General features: G+C 42.7%; 1 protein-coding gene across 2 annotated transcripts in view; it reads right to left on the bottom strand.

Annotated features, from left to right (window-relative positions):
• Positions 1–622: 622 nt before the first annotated feature.
• LOC138959397 (pro-neuregulin-1, membrane-bound isoform-like) overlaps positions 623–20,843 on the bottom strand; it is a 77,696-nt gene continuing 57,475 nt past the window's right edge. Inside the window, exons 3-8 of one of the 2 annotated variants that reach the window (XM_070330863.1) lie at positions 18,608–18,717; positions 12,082–12,184; positions 11,071–11,135; positions 6,117–6,219; positions 4,417–4,555; positions 623–3,947 (exon numbers count right to left, since the gene is read on the bottom strand). In XM_070330863.1, coding sequence (XP_070186964.1) covers positions 2,745–3,947; positions 4,417–4,555; positions 6,117–6,219; positions 11,071–11,135; positions 12,082–12,184; positions 18,608–18,717 — 1,723 coding nt within the window. In that variant the 3' untranslated portion in view covers positions 623–2,744. Of the gene's footprint in view, positions 3,948–4,416; positions 4,556–6,116; positions 6,220–8,418; positions 8,484–11,070; positions 11,136–12,081; positions 12,185–18,607; positions 18,718–20,843 lie in introns of both variants that reach the window. The other variant, XM_070330864.1, reaches the window with a different exon arrangement.

The raw sequence follows: 20,843 nt of genomic DNA, 5'->3' as shown, positions 1-20,843 counted from the left end.
CTGCGCGCTACTGGCAAGAGTGAGAACGAACTGGGAACAGCGAAATGAAAATATAAGTTCCAGACTGAAGAGCTGAAAGTCTTGTATATATATTTGATGACACATGGAGGGGAGGATAGCAAACCTCCATCATCTTCCAAATTGTTCCCACTTTAGATCACTATATACAGTTTATCTACGTATTCTTTTCACGTCAGCGAGAGGCATGCACAAAAAAACTTGAGTTTTTACAGCCTGCAAACGTCGTGAATTGCTTTGTAATGGGGTACAGCTACGGTTGAATTGCGAGCAAAGAACTTTAAGCTCTTCTGAAATAGCAACCGCGTTTTAAATGCTCATACTCTGCAGTGCCACAAAAGACAGGAATTTGTATGTCAGGAACACAAATTGCTAGGTTTTTATTACGTCGACAGTAGTTGTGCTCTTCTAAAGAGAGCCACAAGCACAGTACAGGTTAAGCTATTCAACAACACAGCTCTAGGATTTCTACGCAAACGCTAGTGTAAAATGTCCAATACATGACAGTGATGCGTGTGACGATAAAGATAGAATGGGTATATGTACCGATTCAGCACACAGACATCTCTCTTTCCAAACCCACTCAACGTCATCCCCCCCCCCCCCCCCCCCCCCACACACACACATAGCGTTTTCAACGTAAACTATTGGCCCTTGGGTCACTTGTACGATGCTGTAGGATAAACCGACAGAAAGAGTGGAGAAAGTAACGGGAACTTCGAGCTGATTCATTATGCTTAAACTCAATTATATATAACAACTCGTTAAATGGCTAGGTCGATGCATCGATTTAACCTCAGCGACGAAACTTACATCCAAGCTAGCCTGAAGGAGGATGTGGCATCTAAGTACTGCCAAGGCAGACACTATGTCGTTTGAGCGTCCGCATAGCGTCACTATTGTCCATTCTTCACGTAAAGGAAATGAGCGAAATAATTAACACAGCTACAAAAAATGTAACACAGCTTCTGACAATAAAGCACAAAAAAAAAGAACAACATCATTGTGTCACTGTACAAATCGATAAAAGATTATTACACCCGAGTCTGAACTGTCAAACGAGTACCTCGTGCATCACTATCACAAAGTCAACCAGAGAGAACAACAACAACAACAACAACAACAACAACAACAACAGCAACAGTATATTATTATTTCAGTGTTCAAAAAAGTGTGGGACGAAAAGTTAACAAGAAGGCCAAAAGGATGTGCACAGAGACGTCACAGTGTGACAAGGTTGTGGTAATAAACTGTAACACTGTACAACTTGATCAGTAGCATAACTTCACCAAGCAAGCAAAGTCATCGTACATAAACAGCAAAGGGTTGAAACTTTTTTCTTATTGTGCAAAGTGCTCGGTTTTGCGAGAGAACTCCTACTTCACTTATCAACCTAAATAAAGAAAAAGAACGAGAAAAAAAAACTCTCCCCCCCACTCGCCTATACCTTTTAGCCTTTTGTATTCAGATTAAGATTAAGTCGCATGTATTTAGTGTTCTCACACTTCTGCAAATTAAAACACCGTAAGATCAGACTTAATAGCATGTTTAGCAAATGGTTATTTACGAATAGGAGTTTCTTTTCCCTCTATGCCGTTTTATCTGCAACAACAAAAATATTGTCTTACGTTGTAAGACAGTACTTTAATAACCTACACTTGTAAAACGCACAAGTAGACAGACCATTATTATTATTATTCGAATTTCGAACACCGAGCACATCTGTAGCTACACGCGAATTAAATTATGCACAATTACAATGTTTGTCACAACTATGACCATGATTTATAAACACTGAAGCAAGAATTTCAATGAAGTACTGACGAAGAACCATGGCACAATATGCCTTTGAATATTTCCGGCTGGAAAATTAAATATATTTAAATAACAATTCCAACAGTTCACGCATTAACAACGACACCAACAACATTCAAATCAGCTCTGAGGGAAATTACGCTCAGGGGCCGATCCAATTATTTTTAAATTAAGTATATTGTGCCATATATACATACAGATTTGAAACGGGAACAGTTTGAAAAACACATAACGTGGCTACATTGCATGACAAAAAAGTTTGCCCATCAAGGTCCAGTACACACGCCGAGTCACAGATTTCACGTGCTTGTCTTTGTATTGCTGTTCATTCATTGTTCAAACGGGGTTCAGTCATTCCTGTCAGTTTCATTGTCTCAACTGTTGCTCATTAACACAGAACAGCCCGTGACATAGACTTCAGAATTAAACACAACAGCAGACACAGGCAGCCATTTTACACTGTCTGTCTGGTCGCGTGTTCATGGCATGCCGTAAAATGGATGTGAAAATAATCGTAAACGGACACCCACAAGCTGAAAGGGCATCGTGCCACATCCAAGTTCTGTCTTACAGACTAAAGCTGGTGCTACAGAATCGCAGTATCAGGATGTCGCCAGCCTTGTCCGAGTCTGTTGTTGGCCGAAGTAAGACTGAATCGTACACAAGTGGTTCAAAAGCATGTAAATAATAGCACAAGCTACATCTAGAACAGACTAACTGCTGCGGTCTAAGACTGTCGTGTTTTGGTTAGATTGACCTGGACAAAGCTAGCCTCAATCGTGGGCTTTAGTCTCTTACTACAAGGTGAGGAGGGTGGTGAATTTTAACGAGGTCTGCCAGGAGGACAAAGCTAGCTTCAGCCGTGTGCTTCACTCTCCATATAAAAGGTGAGAATAAGGGTTGTATGACGCCTAGATAGGGATGGCTTCCTGGTCAGCTCGCACGTTCTGCAGCCGCCTCTCGTAGTCCTGCTTGTCCTCCGCCTCGCGGAAAGGCCCCGCGCCCTTCTTGGGTGAGCCATGCATGAACTGGTCGTCAAACTCGTTGGGGTCCGAGTCCATGCAGGGGTCAAAGGAATAGGAGGGGGTCCCTCCGTCCATTGTTGGAGAACTGGCCTCGGTGGAGCTGAGGGTGCGGGGCAGGAAGCCTGCCGAGTCGTCCTCCGAGCCGCTGCCAGGACTGTGACCCACAAGCGGCACGTACACCCCGTCCAACAGAGAGCTCAGGTTCTTGGGCCGCGGGTAGGCGGCCGGGGAAGAGGAGGAGGTGGGGGACGACAGGGAGGGGGATGCAGGGTCAGCGGCTTGCATGTATTCGGGAGGAGGAGGCAAGAACTCAGACTCGAAGGAGTTAGGCTTGGAGACGTTGCCGTTGAGGTCCTCTTCGCTGATGTGTAGCACGGGGAGCGGCTGTTCCTCTTCCTCCCCCTCGCTGTCCAGACCCTCCAGCACGCCGTTGATAGGCGGAGAATCGGGCTGCACGTGGTTCCATCTTGGCTGCTCTAGCAGGGGACTGAGTGGGGAGTAGTCTGGTGGCAGCACGACTGGGCGACACGACTCATCTTCCGGGGACTTAAGCTGGGCATGCATGTTGTCCCGGGGCTGGGTCTCCATGCGGACCGGGACCGACATCAGCTCGGGGGAGGACAGAAAGTCGGGCAGGTTGGGGACGACGACGACGGCAGGACCGTCACGCCCGCTGCCGCTCAGTCCGGGGCTGCTGTTGCTGACCGTCATGGGCGGCAATGTGTGGCTGAGGTCATCCATCTCGATCTTCTCCTTGGACTCGCCGCCCTCACTGCCGTCGCGGATGACAGGCATGGACTTGCTGTCGGGCACCTCCGCTTTCCAAGACTTGGGCCGGTCCGCGCAGTTATCGTCCACCGAGACCGCCTTCAGCCGTGACCTTGACCCCGACCCTCGCCTCTCAAGGTCACGTAAGTGCTGTTCGCTGACGTCATGGGGTGGGGCTGTCGTGTTGAGGGGGAAGGACTTGCGGAGGAAGAAGTTGTCCGAGTTGTTGGGCATGTTGCTGACAAAGTTAGGCTCGCTTTCGTGTTGTCTCTGGGGGTGCGGGTAGTCGGACGAATGAAGGTCATTGTCAGTCTGCGTTTCCTGAAAAGACATAAAGAACTGTGCATTTGAGCAGCTATACTAGAAGATGGTGTCTTTTACACAGACACATTGCTACTGTTTATGTAAGGTTCGATGGCATCTTGTGTGTGTGTGTATGCGTGTGCGTGTGTGTGGATGCTTGCGTGCGTGCTTGCGTGTGTGTGCGTGTGTGTGTGTGTGTGTGTGTGTGTGTGTGTGTGTGAGTGTGTGTGTGTGTGTGTGTGTGACATGGAGCGGGCCGTTTTCATTAGCTCGCAGACCTGAAATCCACCACTTCTCTCACGCATTCGTACATCGCATACTAACACGTTGATGACTGATGGTTCAACGTCGAGGCTGGCTTCCACGTGAGTATACCTACTACACCCACCGGTCATAAGCTATACCCAAAGAACTATCAGCGAGAACAAGGAAACCTCCACTTACATGTGTCCTTAGCTAAAACCTTGCAAGATCTGAAAGTACCCACCTTCTCAGCTTGGGGCCTGAAGCTGGGAATATAATGCTGAGGATGAGGTTGCCCGTCCGGCCTATCCAACAATCGCTCGTGCTCAGCACCCTGCCTTTGCTTCATCCGCCTCTTAGCCTCCCAACGCTTGCGGCGACGACTGAAACACAGCGGTAGCAACGCCTGATAATGCCTATCCACATTTGGCATGGGATATGAGAATAGGTCAGTTCCTGGACGAAACTTACTTGACAAAATGACCCGAGTGTGAACAAGAGACAAGTGCGAAGACATGTCAAGTAAGAACAAGATCCATTTGCGGTTAGCATACGAGAGGAGAATCGTTTTGAATTCAAGTTAAAACGAGAAACGATCGGAGTGTGGACAACAGATGAGTGCAAACACATGCCGCGTAACAGCATGAACCATTGTTCGTGTCAACGAAGCGACTAAAACATGGAGACAGTTAAATTCAGAACGACTGTTAGCAGAGCATTCTCATTGACGACCAGCTGTAAGATTCACGAAGGTGTTATGACATTGAAGTGCAGTTAACTTGCTCTGACTAGACTTTCGGTTCATATTATATGGCATTTTACACAATCAGAATGTTAGTGTGTCGACACGAATCACTGCCATTCACAAAGTCACATGCAACGTAGTTCAGAGTTACGAAGAGTTCAGAGTTAGACTTCATTCAAGAGTGCAAATATCAAAATCATATTTTTCAGCATTCAAAAACAAATCATGCTCGAGAGTTTCAGTATAAAAAGGGCAATTCAGCTTGTTGTTTGTCTGTTTGTTTCTTAACAGGCTACACTTTCTTTTTGGCCCATGGAGATGTAAAAGATGAGTTGTATGCATATTAGTTTGTATCTGTAGCGGATTGTTCGGGGTTTAAAAGACTGCTGAGGACAGTTACCCTGTAAGCTGTGATAGGTGGACTCTCTTTCCAGAGTCAGGGTGTTGAGTATGAAATTTGAGAATCACTTGACACTTTATTATGTTTGAAGTTCAACGTGAATAATTAATTTTCCAGTTATTACGAGTAAGACTTTTGATTCAAAAGTTTGTTTTCAATATGGCGTTTGGGTGGGCTTATTCGACAGTGTCATCTGGCTGGTGGTGAACGATTGGTGTGGACAACGACAAAACAGGACTTGCTAAGGGTGTGTCAGCTGCAACACTGTCAGACTTGACAACGGCCAAACTGGTCATTACAGAAACTAAGAACCAGAAAATGATAAGGGAAAGTGGGGTTCGGCTTCTTGAGTTAAGGCATACGATTAGTGATGGTTGTGTGATTGGGGCGGGGGCAGAGATGGGAAAGGAGGGGGGTGGGGGTGGGGGGCGTTTGGGTGTAAAGTCAACGTGAATGAAGGAGGGGTTGCTGATTAGGCTCATGTGCTGGTGTTCAGTGTACAGACCTACACGTTATCAGTGCGAGGGGTTTGTGTGAAAACAGACACAATGGAGGTAAAAACGCTATGACGGAAGGTGCTACAATTATGCCTGGTTTTATAATGGCCTCGGCTCACAAGATCCTGGATTTTTCTCAGGATAGGACTAGGATCCTCAAAGTGATATCTACAGGGTACCAGCCGAGGACCATGACCCTAAAGACTGGTCTGCCTGGTCTGTGTCAAAGGGTCAGTGACAATGGAAGGGTCAGTGACGAGAAGTGGAGAGTGAGTGAGTGAGGTGCGGCACGATGCACTTACTTTGCCAGGAAGTAGGAAGCAATGCAAATGACGACGAACACCAAGAGAGCGATAACAATCCCTACGATGATGAGCGTGCGCTCATACAATAGCGTGGCTTCACCTGCAAAACACAACGCATGCACTCTGTCAGTCACAGCGACTGACCACGCCCACTAACAACGTCAACTGACGGCCAACGTCTTTCGGACGCACTTCCGCCACAAGGTCGAAAGGCCTCATGGGAAGACATTGGTCGGTCATCTTAGAATCCACGTCTCCAAATGAACCTCTTGCGTGCGAGAATGATCTTTGTCTTTTCTTTTTTTACGCTCTCTGCAAACACTGTCGATCAAAGGAAAAATCATGACCGATCTCCCCCTTTGGATTTCTTTGTCATTTCTAATTTGCATCTGTGTCACCTTTGATTGAACAAACAAATTGAGTGACAATGCTCATGACACAAGAGAATGTTCATATCATAATCAGGCTTTGGCATGCAACACAGCAAGAAGTTCATTTGGCGTGCACAAGAAGAACATTTTCTGACACAGTAAAGTGACATTGAATTCTTGCAATGTAACAGATTAACAGAACTAAAATATCAACTCATTCAGTTTCTAGCACTAATCATGCTGACTTCGAGACAAGTTCTGTTAAAAGTTGAGACAACACTTTAGCATGCTTTTGTGGTCATATTTGAAAGAGTCAAGCACACTGGGTAACTGTTGAACTCATGTTCATAATGTAAACACTTGAACAGAAAGTAAAACTGTAAATAAACATCAATACAACAACAGTATCAAACTAAGGTAAATAAACGCAAATAAAGCCCATATAACCCCATTCAAAAATTCGACCGACACGTCTTCATTAACCAGTGAAGACAGTTACAAGATAAAGTGTTTATTTTGTTATAAACAAAATTGCCAGAATTACAAGATCCTGGACTGTCGAAAGTATTATCATTTAAAACATGTATTCAATACACTCAGGCTCTTGTTTCAAAAGCCACATAATTTTCCTACCAGTAATTAGAGCTAATTAAAGCTATTATTTGAAACTGAAAGTAAAATTATCACATGTAAACCTGGTGCCAAAACTGAATGCTGTGTACAAAGAAACTTCAATTACCAGTTAGTCGCTACCCTTTTAACGGTTCCAAATAAGAGTAGTGCCAACACATTATGTAAAAGCTGCATATTCACTCCATTTCAAACCAACTTTAAAAATTCAAACATTATTATGTGACACGGTTAGCCTCCAAAGCTTTGCGACATTTTAGGTGTGCAAGAAATCTCAAACTTTGAACAAATACGAACAGTTAAACACAAAAGCACACACAATTAGAGTTTGATACCACTTCTTGAATAACACAAACCAGTTACAGTGACAAGCCTTATCGTCACACTCAAAGCAATAACACAGTGACCGGTAAGGTTTACAGTAATTAGGAATATATAAACACACAGTGCGCTGGTGAGCAGGCAACACTTGTGGTGCACGTGCTCGTTGTATAATACAATTGGTCATGACCATTACAAGAAGTAGAAATGAAACTGACAAAAAAGACAGACTTCTACATAATTCTGGCAGCAAGGGCTACTGGAGGCGTAACTGTACAGGCAAAGAAAAATTCTCTGTTTTTGTCTATTTCTTCGAGTTTCTATATTTAAAAGAAATACGTGAAGAAAACATCTACGTACATTATCTCTGCGATAAGTACAGCCTCTACACTGCACGTTATATCTACAGAATCTTCCTACCCTCACTTCTTAGTTGTTTATCCTGTGGCATGACTACTTTTTGTCTTGGACTTATTTCCAGCAAAAAGGCCTTGGTGTGTCAAATTAGTCTTCATTTAAATGCAAAATTGAGACAGGTATTGTGATATTATGAGTAGATGCTGACTCAAAAATGTAAAAACATCTACCTTTGATTTTACTAACATTTTGGAAAAGTTTACAAACAATAGATCATTACCTCCTAACCTCCCAATTGAAATCAATAAGGATCGAAGTAAACACTTTAAGGACATGCAGTAAAGTAGCACTAAACACTACGTGTTGTCATGCTTACAGAATTGTAATTTTAAACCAAGTGTCCAGGAAAGTCAAAGTACAAGTTAAGACATGGTCTGCAATGGCAATCGTGAAAATGCCCCATCAGCAAATTATTTTAAGAAGTCAACAACTTCAATTTCAATTTCCTACCCTGTCTTCCCCCCTCCCTCCCCCACCCCCAATTTCTCTTGAAAATAATAATAAGCCCCAACTGGCATGCATAAGGAGAAGCCCCAGAAGCATGGCGTTGGGATACATACGGGTCTCGAGTGTGCGGTCGAAGTCTAGGAGTTCACAGCGATGCCCCGCCCACTGTTTTGGACACCTAGTGAGGGAGAGCAGCAAAGCAGGAGAGTGAGAAAATAGGTCAAAGTTGGAGGGAGGTCAGGTCAAGGTCATGAGACCAAGGTAAAGACTGTGCAGCAGCTTGTTTACAAAGTGAACGCTTACGTTCATCACGGGGAATGAAAAATACAATGAACAGATTAGTTTGCAATGAATAATACAGCGCAATATATACTTTTTGGCAAACTTTCTGAAAAACAATGAATAAATGAGAAGATATTATATATACAGAGCACTAGCAAATACTTACACGAAATTCGAAGCTCTTTCACCATCTATAGTATCTACGGTTCTAGCTCGTACAAGAAACAACCTCTAGGACAAATATATGTCAAAGACTTGATAAAGAAAATGAAGAACTAGCGAGTAATTGACGTAGCTTAGCCTAGAAGAACATTTGACGTATTTGATAGCTTTTAATCTTGCCATTTAAGTCAAATTAAATATGTTGGAGCATGTTCTATAGCAAGGTAATTGTAATATCATCAAGGAAGGCAACACTTCTACATGGAACGCCCTTGAAGGTAAATGAACCATGCCACTTTTCATTCCACATACAACAAGTTAGAAACTTACATCTGAATTGTGACATGCAGAAGGTTTTTTTCTCAAGTTAAGAACATTTCATTCTGAGCAACAATTCATGCCAGCTGCTTGACACAATGAAAACCTTTGTACACATAATGTTGGTTCAAAACACAATTCTGTTTCATCCTTGTCTTTACGAAAATACTTCGTCAAGCATTGTAAGGATGGACAGCAATATAAAATAACAAATACTTTATTTCTCTCATTTTGTGCCAATAATGATCTCATGTAATATAAATCAGATAAAACTCAACCAATAAGACTGAAAAAAGACAGTACAGATTTAGAAACTTAACGAAATCTTGAGGAAAGGGGGAAGTCTTCAACAGAAAAAAAACAAGTCCGTCAAACCACGGTGCCAAGTCTGAAAGCCCAAAGCGCATGGTAGTCAGGTTATATGTTAGTGCTACACACGCACACAAGGAAGAAAAAAAATTCACACAAAATAACACATTTTTCATTCCACGCAATTCACAACTGATTTATTAATCCTTGTTTCCGTGTGGCAGGCATGACTCTTGAGGGGAGCATTCTTTGTAAATGCTGAGGAGTTTTAGACTTCTATGTCATACTACAGTCAACTTCTGAGACAACAAGGATACCGGAAATCCTGCGTTTATATGTCATCAAAATGTACCCTATGTCTAAAGGGTTCAGTGAAATTTCAGAATTGTTTGCTATTGCGGCTCTAGAAGGACTTCGAACACTCAACAAATTCCGGTCGTTAAGAGAGATCCGTGGGGCAGACTTCGCATTAAATAAACAATGAATAAATTACTCCAGCATCGGACTGCTTTTCGAAGGTCGTAATTAATATGCCGAACTGTCAACGTCACTTCGACAAATGCAAATTCACATGCACTTAACACAATCTGATGTAACAAATGTAAAAACGTAAGTAAAAACCAAATTAAGAAAATCCTAAGACAGTTGGTTTATGAAATGTTTAGTAAATTAGTGTAATTGAACTTTAGACGAAAAAGCTAAAAAATTAAAGGAAACAAAACCAAAAATTGGAATTCCAAGACCATGCAAAACTGAAACGGAACAAAAAATGCCATGCACACGCACAATCGCACACAACCTTTATTATACTGATCGACTGTTCTCAGATGTTAGCATTCAACATTTTTCTTATTTTCATATTTCCAGGTTTACTTTAGATGTCGTGTATCCTATCCTTTCGACAGTATCCAAATTGGGTAGTATTTCAGAATAGTTCGGTTTAAGGACCTGTACTATTCAAGAACATGACAAAGTTTGAATCGAATAAGCCGCAAATTTAAAAACATGTATCATGCAATGACTTAAAATAATGAATGGTAGTTTCACCATTTGGGGGGGGAGGGGGGTGGCGGTGGGGGGTGGGGTTTGGGGGGGAGCAAATTAATTCTGCAGCAAACGGGAAGGTTAATTCTGACCGTCACGCCTAACATCGCCACAGCTGCTGGTCGTCTATCCTGGTCTTAATGTTCTTGAACTAAGACAAGATAATATCTGCGCAGCGTTGTCGTCAACAAGACATGTCCGGTATTTCCCTTTTTCTAAATTTTTTGTATATAAAAATAAAGTCACCGTTATATTTTTAGGCCTTAATTTGACTGGTTGCCGTGAGCAATTGACCAGTTTTTGAGGGTTGTTTTGTTTTTGCCTTTTGGGCAGTATCGGTTTACGACTCAAAACGTCTAGCGCGCACATTTTCAGCGGTCATGGCCAAGCCACGGTACCTGGGGGTCTGTTGCAGGGGGTGGCATTCATAAAGCCTTCGCACAGTTAGTCAAAATCACAGCTGAAACCAACTCAAAAAGGAAGATGGTGGGGGCAAAAACCAACCATAAAAAATAAAAATGAAATAAAGTTGTTAAACCCTGACGATGATGAACTTAACTCAAAAAGAGCCATGCCATGCCAGAGACGGTAAACAACAGGATGTAAACCTTTTGTGTTCAAGCGTTTTTTCCTGCGATTGCGGCCTTCACCTTTCAGGATGGAAGGGTGAGCAACCTCCTTCTCACACCTTCTACCTGCGTACGACTCTGGACATCTGTGGTCAGCAAACAGCACACTCCATGGTTTAACAAAGTCTTAACAACATGTAATTTTACTCCGTTACTGGAGACATATTCTAGTTGAGGCAACACAAGGTGTTGTCTTAATTGCAGCAGCCTCAACAATTTCATCAACATGAAAAAAACGAAACACAGGGTTATAGTAAGAAAAAGAAACATGTAACTGATAGTTTTTTTTACAAATAAGTAAAATACTACGAATGCTTGTGTATTTGTGCCCGTATGTGTGATTTATTCTGTGAGTGTGACGCGTGAACGATGGTGATTCGTCACAGAGAACACCGAAGGCGACATGCATATGGCAGGTCTTTTGTTCTGAGGCGAGACTTGAAGTATTATAAACGATTGCCTATCCGCTTTTAAAGTGAGCGGATTCACCAAGGAAGCTTGTAAGTGATGCAAGAAGGATAGTAGGTTTAAAAATAAAACTCTAAAAATTCTGAAATAGTGAAAATAAATGTGTGTGTGTGTGTGTGTGTGTGTGTGTGTGTGTGTGTGTGTGTGGTTTTATCTGTGAGCACGCGTTTTTGTATGTTTTTGTCTGTGTGTCCGTTTACGCCAGCATGGTTTGTTGCGTGCATGGGCATGCGTTTTTTTCTTTCTTTCTTGCTAACACGCTTAGAACAGACAAACAGAAAGAACACACATCGGCTGCATTAGAAGTGACAGCACCCACACAGAGATGTCAACAACCTGTGAGAGACAACACACAGTTCTGCTGCAGCATCGCTGAAATGGTGTGTCAATAAAAGTGTATGTAAAAACATCTGGCAGAGTGAGGATAGGAAATCCAGATATTGCACTTTCTTGTTAGCTGATGAGAGAATCAGGGCAGGTCGTCATGAGAACTCAGTGAAACACAGTTCAAGGGGGTGGGTGGGTTTAGGGGAGAAACAGCAGGGTGGGGAAGACAACACTTACTGGCAGAATGTCTGCTGTAGATCAGTTATGTAGCGACACGTTCCGCCGTTGAAACAAAACGTCTGCTTCTCGCACGCTTTGTGTATCAGCTCCGGCGCCGTCACTGTAAACACACAAACAAAAAGGATGCAGATTTATGTAAATGTAATTCAAAGTAATGGAATGCACCGGTATCAGGTATGTCTTGTTGGGAGAATGGCCAGAAAAGCTGACAAGAAAAGAAATACCACTGACGAAACGGCCGAGGTTTTTGTAAGTGTAAAATAATTTGTTGTGCACACTGTCAATGTATGCAAACGTAGTTCTCTCAAATTATAAGTATACTTTTTGGTGAAATGTGCAATTGGTTGGCCTTGAAAGAACTATTAACTCAACTATAGTTCGAGAAAAAACAAACAAAAATTGCATGCAAAACTGATACATCTCAATTATTCTTCAGAAAAGCACGATTAAGCACTAGGAATAAGGGTTTCGCACTCAGTATTAAGTAAGGCAAATAGCCTAAAATAAGCTAAACTCGTTGATGAGGATGCTTCGAGCTTCATGCCTCTTTGCACTTGTCTGCTACATTGTATTAATATTTCCTGCTGTTTTTCCTTGTTGCAACGTAAGAGAGAAATTGCTACTGGCGGGTGCACAATCTCATAAAGTAAGTCAGGTCACAGTTTTGTGACACGGTAAAAAAGGGTACAAATAGGTCACACAGACACACACACACACTGACACACACACTTAAAACACACACACTGACACACACACACACACACACATACCTAAAGTGTGGATGGTTACCTAAGAGGCGGCACTGGGTGGAGTGCCTTTCTAGTGCACTTGCACTACAACAGCACTGGGTGCAGTACTCGCTCCGGCATCGAAGAATTTTGCACTAAAAAATGCACAAAATTTGACCTATTTCGTCGCCTATAGAGGACGGAAAGAATGTCATTTTGAACATTGTTATGACATTCTTTCCGTCAAAAAAGTCAATTTAACGGTGTTAAATGAAGCGACCATCCACACAATTAGGTTGCCATCCAGAGTTTAGGTTGCCATCCACGTGTGGATGGTTGCCTTATGGTGATTTAGGCAACCAAACCTGTGGAAACGGGGGTACACACACACACACACACACACACACACACACACACGCGCGTACGCACGCTCAACGACAGAAAGAGACAGATGGGGGTGGGGGAGGGGAGGGGGGAGGGGGGAGGGGGGAGGGGGGGGGCACAGAAAGTCCAACTACTACGCAAATACTGTGGTTTCTAACATGACGTAAAAGCTGAGTGCCAAAGATAAAGCATCAGCTCGTTCCAAATCTAATTAGTCCTGAAACGTGAGTTATCTTACTCTCTGTATCGAGGGGAAACAAAAAACTTGACTCGGAATTTGGAGGCCAGCCATTGGCCCATTTCCGTTTAACCAATCATGGACCGGAACAGAACCTGACCTTGTGACCAATGGCAATGACAGGCCATCTTGCTCAGGAAATGGAGACTTACGTCAAGACGATCGCTGGAGGGCACTTCAGATGGAGCAGCGTGATAACAGATTTATGTCTTCGTAACCTCCTCGTGCGCAAGTGGCGTTTTAGTGACCTCATTTCTCGAGTTCACTTGGATCTGGGTTTGCACACCTTAACTAGTATTGCTTGGTTCGTTCTTGAAGGCATTCAGATGTAAAACAAAAGCCCGCCCTTCTCTGTTGCCTCTATTTTGTCTTCTTGTCAAACGACCTTATTCTTGCACCGTGGAGACTGCCCTGCAATGACACAGTTAGTCCCATGAAAGTGCCAGGTACAAATCACCCGCAAATACTTTTCTGTTAACTTCCCGTTTCCTTCTTCTATTCTTCTCTGCCCCTAAACCTCATCTCCCCGACTTCTGCCAAACCTTCCAAAACGAATCAGAACAGAAAATGATACTTACATTTCTAAGGAATTTAAACGTTGCGTAGGATAGCGGAACTGTTTGACGTTAGCTATAAGGAAAGACGAGTCGGATTGGCAATTGAAATATAAATTGGCCAAATGCCCGAGGCGACCTTGATACGAAATTGTAAAGCTAAAACTACAAAGTGCATCTGAGTTCACACGTACCGGATAGCGCAACAGGTTTCTTCCCTCTTCGGTTTTAATGAATGAATTTTATGAAATAAGACCAGGAGAGAACAGGGAATAAACGAAAGATACATGAAATGCACCATAGCGCGAAGGAGAAGGAATGAGAGAATTTTCCCGATAAAAACAACGATACAGTGATAAGAGAAATTCAAGTGTCAGATAGTTTAGAACACAGGCGCCCGTAACCTTGTATTCAACGCTTATCTAACGCCTTTCGTTTCAAGAGAAATCTGCACTCTTTTAAGCCGCAGGTGCCTGTGTATCACGTGCCATGCTCCTGCACCCTGTGCTGAAGACGAAGCATCAAGTTTGACTCCCCGTGATTTCTGTGGTAGCGTGGCTTTTTATCAAAAACATTTTCGTTAACCTTTCACCCGCTGAGAGCCCACGTCAAACAGAATACCAACGTGTAAGTCAAAAGGTAACGATAAAATGATGCTCGATAATATTTCAAAATGTCCCAATTATGATATGACTGGATGATGTTTAATTTCTTCTAACTTCTCCTTATCCTTAAGAACACATTTAGTAAAACGTGCGATTCAGCATACCTTTTTCTTTACCTGCATACATATTCAGAAGTAACAATTGGTTGACAATGTCAACAATATTAATTTCTATGAAGCATGCGATAATAAATAGAGAAAGAACGACACTCAAAAGAGATAAACATTCGACTCACACACCACGGCACACAACGAGGACTAGTTCTGTTTATCACTCATTATAACATCATTCTTGGCAGCACTGTCGTATCATTAGGTTAAAAACATGCAATGGCAAAAACTGATAGAATTCTTGACCAAAACAAGCAAAGAAAACATACACACAACACTCGTTCCTTGTCCGTTTAAACCCCCAACCACCCACTTCCACCCCCCACCACCCTTCTCTTTCTCTCTCTCTGCTCTAGTTTATCTTCTCGACTCTTTTTCAGCTTCAACCATCCAAAATCAGAAAGGAGAATTAAAGTGAATAGTTATATTAGCTACAGAACTGTACTGCAAAGACGAAACAGAGGAAGCACAGATAAAGCTCCAAATGCATAAGAAAACGAATGAATGAAAAGGCAAAGGCAGCTAGTACAAGATAAATCCCATGACAGTCAATAAGTAAAAAGTAAAACTTTCAAGTCAGAAACAAAGTTAAAGAACATAGCAAAAAAATAAGGAAAACTTCTTGCAAGTATAAAGTACCATAGTAACAATTTCATCAAAATAAGGAAACGAAGTAAATTTCAGGATTGAAAAGGGATAGGAAAAATACCACAACAGGAAACAACTGAAATAAATATCATGACAGAAAAAAGAAAATTAAACAAATATTATCCACGACAGCTAAGAAGCAACACTAGTGACAGGCACAGAAGCTACATAGGAAAAGGCAACACGTGGCACTCGTGACACTGACTGCAGCGAGCAAGACAATCAGTGAGAAAGTGCTCTGACCAAACACATAGTCCGTGGCATTGGCATCCTCATTCATGTACTCGGACAGGAAATAGGTTTGATCAGAGAGCTTTGCGCCTTCCACTGCAAAGCAGAGAAAAGGCACAGGCAAAAGTCAGAGAGGGGAGGGGATGTGGAGAAGGAAGTAACTGTCTTTTTTTCTGGCTGAAATGAAAACAAAAATAGGCCCAATTACTGCTGAATGGCCCTCACACAACTAAAAGGTTGAGAAGTGTTATTTCTCTCCAGTGTTTTTTGTTTTGTTTTGTTTTGTGCGTGCTGTCACATTGTAATATATACGAGGTCGCAATGTTTGACAGCCAAGAAACTGACCGGTTTACGCGATGCACTACCAATATAGCAGCGAGCCTTACGGCATGAAGACCTCCCCCCCCCCTTGTAAAGCCTTTTGAAAAGAACAATCTTCAGACAAATGTATCGGCAAATGCCTGATTTGGTATGTTGTGCGTAACTCATTAAAGCAGCCCAAGTCCAATTTCACGAATGTATGATGCAGCATTGAATAGCTGATCGTGAATGATGCCAGCAGGGTAACGTATACTTTGTTTCGTGTACAGTTTTCTGTGACGTCATGCTAGTGCAACATTCAAAGTGCGTAGCAGTAGTGTGACTGTGCAGGACGAATGCGGAGAGCGTCGTCGAGGGAAAAGTACAAACAAATATATATATTTTTTTAAAGAAGTAGAATAGAGTGCAAAATAGAACAGATCGTGAATCATCCCTTAAGCACCATCTAGCACGCATAAACATTAACAAAAACTCAGACGGAGGTGATGGTTGAATCATAAATGTTATCTATATAATTATCTGAGCACCCCCTCCCCCCCCCCTCTTCTAGCCATCTGTGCACCATCACGTTAATTGGAAGTTAGTTCACTGGGTCACCAAGCCATTATTTTTCAACTCATCCTCCCGATGTCTCCATTCGCTTTCGCTAAACCAATATTTTCCCCCACTCTAAAACCCAAACACCTTCTGTTCTTGTAGGTTGCTCTTTGCAAGCAACCTCTTCACTTTCTAAACAGAAATCCCTCCGCAAAGCCAGAAGAAGTGGAGTAACGGGGTCAGACGGCGGATTAATACGCCGTGACCTAGTTTATCGGGGAGGTTTTGATGAACTCTTGTAGGATTCTCTCCCCACTAACCCCTTTTTAAGATGTATATTCACCTGCTTGCACCTCGAGTCTCTTCATCCCACTCCACAACCACAGACATCGACGATTGAGAATGATACCAGACGGGCATTTTTGCATATATTCCTCCTTGTTTGCTCTGCGAGATCCCCCCCCCCCCCCACCCTATTTTTGTGTTTCATTTTGCAATGATGTCGTCTGGTTTAACGATTTGTTTTCTTTCTCTTTTTCTTCCTGGAGCGAGATAGATAAAAAATAATATATATATAAAAAAAGAGAGAAAAAAACCGTTCTACAGATTCGAGAACCTCTGCGAAATTTGCAAAGATGTAAAAATCAGAGCTAGGCCTTTTTCAACACAAGTCATGTACAGTCAACGACACAGAAATACATATTTAGTCAAAATGTCACAAGCAGATGACCTACAGAATATCCAGGAATGACATTTTGGTACATGTGTGTTGAAAACTGTATAAGTTTACCTCCATCTGTAGTACTTTTTGATTATGTTTGGCATTGTGGACAGAATTAATTATTTTTGGATGTTTTTATGAGGCGCTTAGAAATATTTTAGATTTACGCCATATACGTATCCTCATGATCATTATCATTATTACACGTGCACGGGAAAAGAGAGAGAGAGAGAGAGAGAGAGAGAGAGAGAGAGAGAGAGAGAGAGAGAGAGAGAGAGAGAGAGACAGAGAGAGACAGAAAGACAGACAGAGAGACGGTGAGACAGAGAGAGAGAGAGAGAGAGAGAGAGAGAGAGAGAGAGAGAGACAGACAGACAGAGAGACAGACAGACACAGAGAGACGGGTGAACATCTTAGTTAAAATAACTCTGCCGGCTAAAACTCGGGGCAGCAAAGTGGTTTCCCTTTGCTCTGCCTTTGAAGTGAAGTCTCGAACCGATTCCCGAGACGCAGGGTTTATCGCCATACCTGTTTCGCTCCAAACTTCGGCACGTATCGCATCTGCTCCACCCCCTGGCCCTCCCAGTCGCTACCCTCCCAGTCGCTACTCCCCCACCCCCTCCCCTCTCTCAGCAGGTATCGGATCTCCCTCCCCCTTTCCCCCATATCCCCCAGCCCTCCAAGGTGATACTTTGCTCACCTCTTCCCCAGTTCTCTTCCTGGAATTTTTATCTTGTGACTAGACGCTACAGCTGTTTGATTAATGACATGACCAAACTGATTGTAATGCACAAAATGTCTAACTTTATTTATCTTATTTTATTTTATTTTGGCCAAAATGAAACCTGCATTCGCTGATCCTTCAAAAACTTCTTTTTTTTATAACTCTTGGTTGACCAAGTATTAAAGGGCGGGTTAAATGTCTTGGTAAGGTAGCGTGCCTTGTTTCCTGTTCTGTATTTATAGTGGAGTTTTTTCCTGAGAGAAATGCAAAGAAATATAAAGCGCTATGCAGAGAACACAGACATCTGAGAGAAAGAGTATGCCATAGTGAAGACAAATACAATTATTCAGAATCTAAAAAGCATTTATCGTGCTTTACTTATGCGTAGAAATTACAAAAGAAACAAAGTACACCAAAATATGGATACGAAAAAGCCGTAAAAGCGTAAGACACTAAGAGAACAGAATCTGGATTCTTCATTATGTCAACATTAAAAGAAAGTACGTAAGATTATGATGTAGAAAGAAAAAAATAGAAAAGAAGAAAGCCGTAAAGGCGCTAGAGACTAAGAAAGCCACCCGGATCTTTAAAACTGTGTAGATAAGAAAACGAAGAAAGATGAAAAAAGACATAAGAATTGAGTAAACAGAAATGATTTGTACCTTTCACAGTGACGTTGCTGGTATCCTCGCCAACAGCGTTCTTGGCCTGGCAGACGTACACTCCGCTGTTGTCCGGATCCGCTTTTCTGATCTTCAACCTCGAGCCGCGTCTGGAAGAATACATTGACAATAGTACATCATCAACCATCACGTCAAATTAATTTTCATGACTATATTTAGGTTGTCGTTGTTGTTGTTGTTGTTGTTGTTGTTGTTGTTATTTCTGCTGCTGCTGCTGCTGTTGTTGTGTTGACATTATGAAGCAATATTCAGGGACTTTCCGTTTTTAACCCCCTCTCTCTCTCTCTCTCTCTGCGCCACCGACGAGCCGGGTAGAAAAGTAACAAGAAATTCCTCCGACGTAGGAAAAACACCCCCGTCAAAGGGAAATAACCTTCTCAGTTGGTGGCAGTGACTGAGTGAGAATGGTTATTTCCCTTTGACCATTAAGATGTCCCTGTATAAGTCCTTGTATAATTTTAATCCACCAATAACTCCCTAACCGTGTGTTTGACTGGTCCCAATTTTTCAGGAATGTATAGAACCTGTTCACCAAGTTTGGTGACGATCGGTCCGTTCATTCTTGAGATCTATATGCGAACACAAACAAACAAACACATCGAGCGAATCCTATACACACACCCCTATACCGGGGGTGTAACAAGCACAACCCTCCCCTTCAAAACGACAGCTCTAATACAGGAGGCTGACAGCTCTTAACAAGCCACACCGACAACGGCAGCAGATAAAACAACAAGTTTCACACAACTGTTTGTTCTTCTCGCGCAAGATGGAAGTGCGCTGCAGACACGAGTTGACATGGAAGCTATACGCACTACCACTTCTGACGTCATCGTTAACAGCCAAAGTGCTGACGTAAGAAAGAGTGAGCAAAAGAACAACATACGAGAGAGAGAGAGAGAGAGAGAGAGAGAGAGAGAGAGAGAGAGAGAGAGAGAGAGAGAGAGAGAGAGAGAGAGAGAGAGAGAGAGAGAGAGAGAGAGAGAGAGAGAACTAAAAAAAACCAACTCCCTTACAAACAAACGAACAAACAAACAAAAAACAACCAACTTTACGTCATGATGACACGTTCAGATGTTGAAACTATTAGGGCAGTCGTGTTGATTTGGGATATTAGTTATTTATCCCCCCCCCCCCCCCCCCCCCCCCCCCCCCCCCCCCCGGTTCTGTATTCATGCATGCTTGTTTTGAGTTGTTCAGTGAAGAGTTTGCACATTTCCTGGTTTACCCAATCATATTTAGGAGCTGAAGTGATTGGAACATAGTCTAGGATGCAAGATAAATGAGAACGAACTGACTGGGGTGATGGGGATATGATGGTGTGGGGTCGTAGGGTTTGTGTTGGGGTGTGGGTGGAGGTAGGGGGGTTTGTAGTTGGCATCAGGCAAAACACCCAGGCAGAAACAACAAAACATATGTTCGGACTGCAGTACAGGCTTCGGGGCAAATGTTAAAATATGATCAGGAGCGACAGAGCCCCGTCAGAAACAAATTCACAAACCCACGTGTTTCAGTCAGTTGCCTGCGTCTGTTCGCACCTTAGCACCTTCGCGAAGTAAACACGGTCAAGAATGAAAAAAGCATTAGCACATACTAACTCCTCCTCCCTGTCCCCCCGTTAACACCTTCAGTCTCTTCGTCTCAGAGTTTTATGTCAAGAGGAGTTCACCTCCCACTTTCCGTGCAGCTCTTCTCGTGAAAGACATCCATTACCCTCAACGTACGGAACACACTGAGCCAGGCCGAGAGCACCCGAGAGACAAATCGTATTGCGTTTTCATTCAGTTTTCCTTGCTGAAATTCTTTTTTCCTTTTTTTCTTCTTCCATGTTTTGGGTGGTGGTGGTGGTAGAGTTGGAGGGGAGGGGGTCATTTTGCAATTGTTTACCCCGTTGAATGTCGTTGCAATTCCGCTGCACCTAATTTCGCTCTTTTTTCTCTTTTTACATTTAGTTAAGTTTTGACTAAATGTTTTAACATAGAGGGGGGAATCGAGACGAGGGTCGTGGTGTATGTGTGTGTGTGTGTGTGTGTGTGTGTATGTGCGTGTGTCTGTCTGTCTGTCTGTCTGTCTGTGTGTGTGTGTGTAGAGCGATTCAGACTAAACTACTGGACCGATCTTTATGAAATTTGACATGAGAGTTCCTGGGTATGATATCCGCAGAAGAATTTTTCATTTTTTTGATAAATGTCTTTGATGACGTCATATCCGGCTT

Source organism: Littorina saxatilis, linkage group LG2, assembly GCF_037325665.1.
Source record: "Littorina saxatilis isolate snail1 linkage group LG2, US_GU_Lsax_2.0, whole genome shotgun sequence".
NCBI classification, from domain to species: Eukaryota; Metazoa; Mollusca; class Gastropoda; order Littorinimorpha; family Littorinidae; genus Littorina; species Littorina saxatilis.
This window is presented reverse-complemented; position numbering and strand designations above follow the sequence as displayed.